At 42.7% G+C, this 10,426-nt stretch overlaps 1 protein-coding gene and 1 long non-coding RNA gene across 4 annotated transcripts; one reads left to right on the top strand and one right to left on the bottom strand.

Moving 5' to 3' along the window:
* Positions 1–531: 531 nt before the first annotated feature.
* LOC121985626 lies at positions 532–8,686 on the bottom strand. Of its 3 annotated transcripts, none has more exons than XR_006113225.1 (4): positions 8,362–8,686; positions 8,127–8,267; positions 5,249–6,051; positions 532–1,151 (listed from the first exon to the last, which is right to left on the bottom strand). It is a non-coding gene; the product is annotated as an uncharacterized LOC121985626 (long non-coding RNA). The 3 variants fall into 3 exon arrangements; XR_006113224.1 differs by lacking the exon at positions 532–1,151 and having other exon boundaries at positions 4,717–5,687; positions 5,809–6,051; XR_006113223.1 differs by lacking the exon at positions 532–1,151 and having other exon boundaries at positions 4,717–6,051.
* On the top strand, positions 620–3,179 carry LOC121985624 (trihelix transcription factor GTL1-like). The gene is made up of 3 exons (XM_042539199.1): positions 620–945; positions 1,283–2,537; positions 2,617–3,179. The coding sequence occupies exons 1-3, from the start codon at positions 620–622 to the stop codon at positions 2,866–2,868; spliced, it is 1,833 nt and encodes a 610-aa protein (XP_042395133.1). The 3' UTR covers positions 2,869–3,179.
* Positions 8,687–10,426: the final 1,740 nt, after the last annotated feature.

Genomic DNA, 10,426 nt, shown 5'->3' with positions numbered 1-10,426 from the left:
TAAGGTAATCGGAGTCTTGAAATCAACAAGGCACCTTTATTATAACTTTTGAACTCATTATCATTTTATTTTACATTGTACTATTTACCGCAAAAGATTAAATTTCACAAGTGTTTTTTTTTAAACTTGTGGCTCTATCTTTCTTTATTGAGAAAAGAAAAATAAAATAAAATGAAAATAATATCCTATATATTATGTTCTTTATCTGTTCTTGGGATTTAACTATTATCGGGCAGCAAATTGAAGTCCTGTGACAGCGCAGCATCTCCTTTGTTTTATCACTTGCGATCTTATCATAATTTTTTTATCCTTCAATCATTTCCCCTTCCCCCTCCTTCTCCTTCTTCCTCCTCCTCCATCACCCTAATCTCTTCCTATTTATTATTATAATTCTTTCTCATTTATTCTGCACCTTCTTCAAGTTTTCTGAATATTTTACACTTGTTTTTTTTTTTCCTTTTCTTTCGGTGGCTTACTGTATGCCTCGCCCTCTCTCTCTTCTCTTCTTCTTGTCCTCCTCGATTCTTTATCTTTGCTTGCTGTACTGATTTCAGAAGCTTTTACGTCGCTGAGCTCTAAAAATTAGCGAAATTGTAGTTCAGTGAGCGCGGGGAAGTCCATGCAGCAGCAGGCACCGCCGGGGCCGCCGCGGGCTGCGGCGGCGGCGGACGGAGCACCGCAATTCCCTACCTTGGCTCCATTCCCGAGCTGCCTGCCGCCGCCGGCAGAGGCGGTCTCTCCGATCAGCAGTCGCGCGCCGGACTCGGGCATGGTGAACTTTGACGCGGCCGGGTACGCAATCGACGAGGAGGCGCTCGCCGGCGGCGCGCCCGGCAACCGCTGGCCGCGGCAGGAGACGCTGGCGCTGCTCAAGATCCGCTCCGAGATGGACGCCGCCTTCCGGGAAGCCACATTCAAGGGCCCCCTCTGGGAGGAGGTCTCCAGGTACGATTCCGGCGCTAGGCTGCTCGCTCTGAATCTTCTTAACAGTTTCGTCGGGATTTTCAATCCCGAAAAGAAAACGAAAGGTCGGAACTTGTCTGGCCGCACTGTGCAAGTACTGCTCGCCCTCGCTGTAACTTTCTTTATCTTCCGTCTCGTAGTCCCATAAAAAGAGGACCGGCTTCCCTCCTCTGCATCGATCTCGAGATCTGTTTCAGAAACCGAGGTTTCGTATTAAAAAACAAAAAAATAGGATCGCATTAATTCCTCGATTTTCTTTTCCGCCGTTCAATTCGAGAGTTGATTTTGTTTGTTTTCTGAGGTTTTTGGTGGTGAACAGGAAGCTAGCGGAGTTGGGGTACAAGAGGAGCTCGAAGAAGTGCAAGGAGAAATTCGAGAACGTGCACAAGTACTACAAGCGCACCAAGGAAGGCCGCGCCGGCCGGCAGGACGGCAAGGCCTACCGCTTCTTTAGCCAGCTGGAGGCCTTGCATAACAACGCCGCCGCCGCCGCGCCGACGGGGCATGTTTCGTTTAGGATGCAGCCGCAGCCGGTCTCCTCCGTGTCCGTCCCGTTGCTCGGCCCGCAGCAGACAGTGTTAGCCTCTGCTCCTGCGGGCCCGGTGGGGATTGACGGCTTTGCTTGGAATAATTCTTCGTCGTCGTCGTCGGGGCCGGAATCGGACGACGAGGACACGGAGGATGACGGCGTGGAAGGGGAAGGAAGGAAGCGGAAGCGTCGGGGCGGGTCGAGGAAGATGATGGCCTTCTTCGAGGGGTTGATGAAGAGGGTGACGGTGCGGCAGGATGAGATGCAGCGGCGGTTCCTGGAGGCGATCGAGAAGCGGGAGCAGGAGCGGATGATCCGCGAGGAAGCGTGGCGGCGGCAGGAGATGGCGAGGTTCGGCCGCGAGCAGGAGCTGCTAGCCCAGGAGCGCGCCTTGGCCGCCTCCCGGGACGCCGCCGTCATCGCCTACCTCCAAAAAATCACCAGCGTTGCCCAAACCACATCGCCTCCCCCGCCACTGGTCTCCGCTGTCGCCCTCGCGACGATTCCGATTTCCGTCACGGAGACTCTGCCGCCTACGCCGCAGCCGATACCTCAGTTGCAACCCACTCCTTCAAAAAAGAAGCCGGCGCCGCCGGCAGAGGAGGGCGGCGTTGGGAGCCTGGAGCCGCCGTTGTCGTCTTCGAGGTGGCCGAAGGCGGAGGTGCACGCGCTGATCGACCTGCGGAGCCGGCTGGAGGTGCGGTACCAGGAGGCGGGGCCGAAGGGGCTGCTGTGGGAGGAGATCTCCGCCGGAATGCGGAGGCTGGGCTACGACCGGAGCTCCAAGCGGTGCAAGGAGAAGTGGGAGAACATCAACAAGTACTTCAAGAAGGTTAAGGACGGCAACAAACGGCGGCCGGAGGACGCCAAGACCTGCCCCTACTTCCACCAACTGGAAGCCCTCTACCGAAGGAAGCATCACGGTGAGGCCGGAGTCATGGCATTTCCTCCCCCGACGCCTCCGCCTCCGCCGGCGGCCGAGACCGCCGGAGGAAATTCTCAGCCACTACTACCAACTAATAATAACGAAGGAACATTGAGAAAGGTACGTCATCAAACAACTATTTTCGTATTCTCATCCTCAATTCTTGAGATCGATTGATAATTATTTCGACCAATCGAAGGCGGAGGAAGAGGCCGTGAAAGATCTGATGGAGCAAACCCAACGGCAAAGCCTGGACCTCGACGAGTACGACAGCGAGAACATGGAGCAAGACGACGAAGAAGATGTCGACGACGAGGATGACGACGAAGACAGCAAGATGCAGTACAAGATACAGTTTCAACAACACAACGTCGGCGGCCCCGGCGGGAGTACTTCGACGGCGGCTCCGCCGCCGTCGGCGCCAGGCTCCTTCTTGGCGATGGTTCAGTAGCACCACGCCGTTAATTAATTCATCAATAGCTATCATCTTCTAGGTATAATTGATTGGACCTACTGAATCAATTTGTTCAATATGTATATCCAAATTGGTTGCGGAATAAAGGTGTCGGAATGGATCTCCGGCAAACCTCCTGCGGCGATGGCCGGATTAATGGAGTAATAATTAATTGTGCTTTCATCGAGAGAGAGAGAGAGAGAGAGAGAGAGAGAGAGAGAGGGAGATAGTTCATTTGGCATCAATTAAGTGTGTACATTTATTGAAACTAAGAATTAGTTGATGATTAAGAGGAATTTTAGACCAAATGTTTAATCCATTTTGCTCTGCAGTTATATATTTAAATTATTTCTCTTTTTAATTGTTTATTTTTTTGTTGGAATTAATTAGAAATTGATTGGACGAGCTGAACATTTACAATTAATTTTGTGCATTTATGTTCATTGTCTTTATATTACTTTATTTTTTTGTTGATCTTGCCGGTTTGAATACTACTAAAATTATAATCATATTTATGTAACTTCAGGCTTTCTAAACAATTTTTTTCCATTATAAATCTAACTCAACAATCAACTTGAGTTAGTTGAGTTGAGTGAAGCCTTTTATGTTCAAAGCAACTTCATTTCTTTACGAGCTTGTTCAAGCTTGAACATTTTGTCAAGCTCGACTTCTTATAATTTTGTTAGAATTATAATTTAATAAATAAATTTACATTAGTTTTTACATTTATTACAACAATATATATATATATATATATATATATATATATATATATATATATATATATAAAATTAGAGTTGAACTAATCTAGTTAAGGGAGACTAAGCCAAGATCAAGAGAACTTGATCCAAGGCAGGGATTTCAAGTTCGAATCAAGGTGTTTGAGTCAAGATGAGAATCGAGAAGCAAGCTAGAGGATAAGAGAAAAACTTTTAAGGAAATTTATCTTTGAATGAAAAGAAAATTAAAGTAACATTAGAATATCCTTACCCTTTTTTTAAGGAGTCCATTATACCCGTACTACTAATTCTTAATAATTACTTATACATTCTAGATAGTTGTTACAAGTGATGACATCTTCGGCTGAGCTCTAGAAGGTATCATGATGGCAAAAGGTGAATACACTTGTCTCCTAGTGCCCCCGTCAATCCGTCCCAGGGCTAACATGGAGGAGGTAAATCACGAACGACTACTAGCCTTTGAAATAATAACTAGCACATAAGGGAAGTATTTACCTCGATTTTGTCAAGATTTGAACCCCAAATCTCATGATGATAACACCTCATGCGCTAGCCACTAGACCCATCCGAAGGGACGCTCTAGGAGGCATCATGGATGATGGTACAGCGACAAAATGTCTTCTTAATTTTTTAGACATCTAAACATCGAATTCCAACTTCGATAAATTAATAAATGAATTTAACTTAATAAATAATTGACTTAAGAATGTTGAGCTTATATATTGTTGATTGTGAGGGCTTCTCGATTTATTCTGATGACCGATGAATAACTTTTGTGAGGCCAAACTAGTTATCTCAAAATAAATCGACGTAAATTGAATACTTGATATCAATTAAAAAAATATATAACATTGAAAGATGTTTAGTTTATCAATATATTTCTAGCCAAGAGATTCATATTTAGTACAATGGTACAAAATTAAGGGCATACTTGATACATCATTATATTTTATATATTAAAGTTTCAAAGGTTACTACCTAATAAATGTTAATTTCACTTACCACAATTTATTTTATTCAAGTTGTATGTGCTTAAAGTCATATTCAACTTCGATCTACTAAAAGCAACTCAACTGCACATGGTTTCCGGAAGATGAGCTCGAGATAATAGAATACCTTTGTAGCTTTATCATCACATTAGGTTCACTTTTAAGCAATAATGAAGATGATTATATCAAATGTTCTCAAACCTTTTAACACAACCCTCAAATTGTTGAATTTGTGGGTTAAGTATAAGATCTGAGGAGGTAATCGAAATCTCACTTTACAACCCTATGAGATTTCTTTGCCAACCATAAGGACCTAGTGGGGGCAAAAAAACTAGCTAGGAAAGTCTATGGCCTCTCCCTAAAGGATAAGGAATAAGCTTGTATCCCTCTTTAGTGATCCCATGACCAACAAATAAAGCACCACCAAGGCACCGAATTCCCAACTACACCTCACCCAACCTCATTCAATTTCACAACTTAACTCAAAACCCCCAACCTCATTCTTTATTATCTTTGTGTTAATGAAATAGTCCCAAGGGTAGGAGGGTAGGGTTAGTAATAAAGTGAATTGGTGCAAGAAAGAGGAATCCAGCTAAAAAAAACAGAGAGAGAGAGAGAAGAAAGAATATAAAAGGGCACAGCACGCACCATGTTGCTCCTCTCATCCCATGTGTTGTTCCCCACTAGGACATGCCTTCCTTGACATCATAATATTCCGCTTCTTTAGCAGGCTTCTGTGTTCGGAGAAAGAATACTTGTGCCTTTTTCTGCAATCAATCTGTAAGATCTGGACTTGCTAGAAGACAGGGAATAAGGATCGATAAAAACTGAGGAATAACTTGGGAAAACACAGCTTTATGTGATGGGCGTAGTGTGTATATATTATATAGTTTGGAGTTTTGCTGCGTACCATGCAAATGTTTCACAGATCAGAGTGAATAGCCAGACAAGCCTCAGCTGTACCGTACTTAACTTCTTGCAAGGCAGCCATAAGCAATTTGGGCATGGAATCTGTTTTTTGAGAGTGGTTCTGCTTCCTTTCTGAACGCTGCTATGAAAATCCGGCTCCAGAATCGAAGTTTTCAGTCTGAGAGAAGGTAGAAACTCACATTTGACTTGTGACTGTGCAGGACTGCAACTTTCCTCCCCTTTTTTTTTGGGGGGGGATCTTGCTTTCTGAGAAAGGAAAATGTATCATAATTGCTTACGCGGTGTCAGCGAGGGTCCGAGTGCCAATCATGTGGATGATTATTTGTCAGGAATATTTCTTTGATCATTGGAAGCGAAATGACAATGCTTTAGCCTCTCTCTCTCTCTCTATTTTTTTCCCTTTCTTTTAACTCTGATGATGGCACGGCTGCTGAACGCGAATGATCACATAATTCAGAAGGTTAAATGAGGTCATGTGGATCCAACTTGCTAGACAAGCCATGCATGTCATGTAACAAGTCCTGTAAATCAAGTGAATAAAACGAATCAAACAAATTGACCAAAGTGACTAGATTGAGCAAATAGGTCAAAACAGCAAAACTATGATAAGATGAAAGGTGTAACATCAAGCCCAGCGGAACAAATAAAGTAAATGAGTACAAACAGGTAGATCATACCAAGTCAAGCCAACCTAAAAGATCAAAGGAACCCAGCAAGCCAAATGGTGAGGTTTAGAATTTTCCACTGAAGTCACACTCTGCTGGCACAGTTTCTTCCACTAGTGACAACTTTGACGAGATTAATTATTATTGATTCTGGAATACAATGTAGATAACAACCTAAAAAGCCAATGTATGTGCGTGCTTTGTTATAGCTTGTAAAACTAAACCACATTTAGGACAATTCCAGCGGTCACAACGAACACCCAATATTGTCACAGAACAAAATGGCCTGCTGATAGAATAACTAAGCCAATAAAGAAGGGGAAAAAAAACCAATAGAACAGTTTAATACCAGCAAAAATGACAAAAGGTACAGTTCTCTTTTGAGTGACAATAAGTTAAATAAACAAGTTATGTACGCTAATGAGTTTAATTGGATTTTATTTTTCTATTTTGTTCCATAAGATTAGAAAATGGGCCCTTACATTATACTGGAGTATCCATGCCTGATATAATTACAAAAAGCATTGTGAGAAGCATCTGCCTAAACACCTCCACGAACTTTGGAAGTTATCCTCTAATATGGCTATGAAAAACATTCAAATTCATGCAGGATTTGGAGTTGCAGCAGTGAAGGTTGACAGTTCAAATACAAAGGCGTACAGTCAGATGCTTGCCCAGTAGATACGACTCACCTTTTACATCAAATATGGGTCCAAAGCATAACATCGCGGTCTCATTTGTGGATGGTTATAGAAATTTGCAGTTTCACAAATTTTTTATCACGACACAAAATCTACTTCGAGATACCAAGGCTCTTAACCAGAAATAAAATCTATCTAATGTTTTACTACATCTAGACAGGCTTTAAGATCCCTATGCTCATCAGTTCCGAGAAATTTGAAGTCAGCAGAAGTACCAGTTACGAGAATCCTAGGAAGTGAATTATGGCAACATTCCTCAAACTTCAAAAGATATATTCAATAGGTTCCAAAATTAATGTCTCATCTCTCGTCAACATTGTAGGATCCTGAATGGTTTGGAAGTATAGGGTTTAATTTCCAGCGGGTGCATGCCCCGGAAAAAAAAAACCCTTACAACACCTAGCCAACTTGGAAGTCGGCCCGTGATTTACCTCCTTTCACATAACTTGAGGACGGACTCTGAGAGGCGCCTAGGTGAGCATAATCACCTTTGCTACTACTAAATGGTTTGAAATTTTTTCCCCAAATTTTTTATACTAAACTGAATCAAATCATGCAGTTCAAATTTATAGCCGTGCATACATGAATAGTTGTATAAGCTATAGGTTCATTGTTCTGAAGAAGAAAAAATGAAGCCAATTAATTATTTTTTTCAGGCAGGCATGATAAATCCACACTACCGTTGAGTTGATGCAAAAGACGATCATTTCGTGGCAGGCTCCAACCAAATATGTTGGGCCAAACTAAAAGAAACTCAATACATGACAATCTAGGATGGATTCAATGAGACTAATAATTACTTCCAGCCTTGGGAGAGTATATGTTTCAGAAGAAGAGACGAAATTGAGAAGTAGAAGAAACCAGAAACCCTTCAACTAGTTCGCATCAGACCATCCAATTTCATGATCATTGTTATGAGTGCAATAGTTCATCCATTTATTGAAGTTCATTTGTCACAAACATTATAAAAATGGACAAAAAGAGTAACACAAGGTGAAAAAAGTCATAGCCTTTGGTGTTCAGATTGTTGTGGTATCAGATACTAAAAGTTTAAGGTTAATTCACCAAACTACATTAATACAGAGGACAACTAACAAAGTGGTTACTGTGGAAGTCATAGAACAATATGCGGAGTCACTACGAGGCAAATTTATTGATAAAAGGAACACAAGAGCAAACGAGTGCAAACTTAACGAGTGCATCAAAAACGCAGAGCTAAAAGTAGGATACCTCAGAGAAAATATTTCCAAACACATCAGAGCCATGGAAATCAATTGGTTTCGTGCTCTCGCGTCCCACTCGCCTCCGCCATCATTACGCCCCTCCGTCTGAGGAAATCGTAGAGGAAACGGAAGAAATTTTCGAATAGGCCTTCAAAAACAAGGAGACTCAAAATAAGCAACTTAAACGAGAGATAGATTCTCAATTGACAGCAATTGCGATCAGATCGGCACAGATAGCTCACTCGTTAACAGTCTGCTGCACGAAGGCGAGAAATGCAGCAACGCAAGGCACATCAGCGTCGACCACCTGGATCCAGGCAGCCGAGCCGGCGTGGCTAACGCTGGCGTCCACGGCCCGATCGACCTCGTCCTGAAACAGGGCGGTTCCGCGAAGCGACCCTTCTAGGTGGTATCAGCGTGCGGGCGGAGGGAGCGAGGCTGTGGTGGAGAGGTGGGCGGGGTCGGTGGAGGCGGAGCTCGACCGACTTGAGGAAGGAGGGGAGGGCGTGGAGTAGATGTCCATGGCGGACGGAACGTTCTCGAAGGTTTTTTGGGGAGGATTTTGAATCGAAATAAGGCAAAGTAGCAGGATCTGATCGGATCGTACCGAAGGATCAGTGCCCTCTGGACTTCGGTTCGTTCGATCTGTCCGTACGAATACTGCCCCTTCCCATTCTTTTATAATCGATATATATATATATATATATATATATATATATATATATATATATATATATATATATATATAGAAATGTTCTCCTGCGGTGCAATTCTTGTGATTTGGTGCGGTATAGATGATTTGGCATTCCACGTCAAAGCCAAAAAAAAAAAAAAAAAAAAAACGCGGCATCATCTCTCTTCTCGTCTTCTTCGCCTCGCCAAACCATCGACTGCCGACCTTCCACTGGACCCCGGCCACCGTCGGCCAGATGACGGCCGGAATCCGGCCGTTTCGTGGCCAAAATCTACCGCAACGCTAGCAGACACAACATTGCCGATTCTGGCCGCGATCCGACCGGAATCCAGTCGCGATCCGCCCGGAATCCAGTCGCGATCCGCCCGGAATCCGGTCGCGACCGGACGCTGCGGACAAAGCCGTACAGACCGCTGCGGACATGCTTCCTGATCGGTCACCAGTCCGATGAGGGAACCTCCTGATCGGTCTGTAGACCGATCAGAAAAGAATCGGCAGCGCTGTGGCTTTGACGTGGAATGCCAAATCATCTCTACCGCACCAAACCGCAAGAATTACACCGCAGGAGAACATCTCTATATATATATATATATATATATAATCTTCATCTCTTCCATTTTCATCTCCAAATTAATTTAAAATTATTATTATTTTACAATTAGATTTGCAGATAGAAACAATATCTTCATATCCATCCCAAACCCAACCCATCCCCATCTCCATCCCCATCCCCAATAAATCGGGATCTCCGTTCCCATTTCGAGTTTTCCCCCGCGGGACTCCGAACCCACGGGAAAAATTATTATCCCTATACCTCGCTCGTCTCTCTCGTCGCAATCAGCCCGCTACACCTCCTTCTCTCGCCTACGAACGTTATGGCCTCCCTCCCTCGCTTGTCTCAATTCCTCGCCATGCCTTCTTCGTCGTTGCTCCTTGATCGATTGCCGATGGAAACGAGGTACTTTGTTTGCTCTAAATATGCGTTCATCGATATGAAACTTAAGGTTCACCGATAAAAACTTGGGATTTTTATGTGTATGCAATCCCGATAAGCTTGTTCCCTCTTATTTAGATTTCGAATACTAGTGGTTGTTCAAGTTCCTATATTGGTTCAGTACCTTAATTTACAGCATTCATAATGGCAGGATTTCACATTCATTGTCTTCTGTTCTTTTTATTAATATTGACTGATGATTAGAAAAGACAGAAGCTTTTTGAGTAAAAATTACTCATGTCTATTACTTATGTATATAATCTTGACCAGCTTCTTCTGATTTTTAATCCAGATCTTTGCAAAACTGTTATATTAGAGTGTTTATCCTCTAGAAACTACTTGCTATATTCGATCTTCATCAAAGGGTAATTTCTATATAATTTCTACTCATTTATCTTAAGGGTTAGTTCCATAATAAATTATCTTTAATATTTCTTATGTAAAATATTATAATTTTGTTTAATCTAAGAAATAAAAATTTGATTATTAAATTGCTAATAAAAAATATAAGATTTCAACTTGTAATATATATGAACTGTGGACAAAGAATTAATGTATATTTCTAAATACGGACTAAATACGGACAATATAGAGAGTAAAAGTAAATAACGACAAATGC

This window comes from Zingiber officinale, chromosome 5B (genome assembly GCF_018446385.1).
Source record: "Zingiber officinale cultivar Zhangliang chromosome 5B, Zo_v1.1, whole genome shotgun sequence".
In the NCBI taxonomy this organism is placed as follows: domain Eukaryota; kingdom Viridiplantae; phylum Streptophyta; class Magnoliopsida; order Zingiberales; family Zingiberaceae; genus Zingiber; species Zingiber officinale.
The sequence above is the reverse complement of the archived record's forward strand: the minus strand, read 5'-3'. Positions and strand labels throughout refer to the sequence as shown.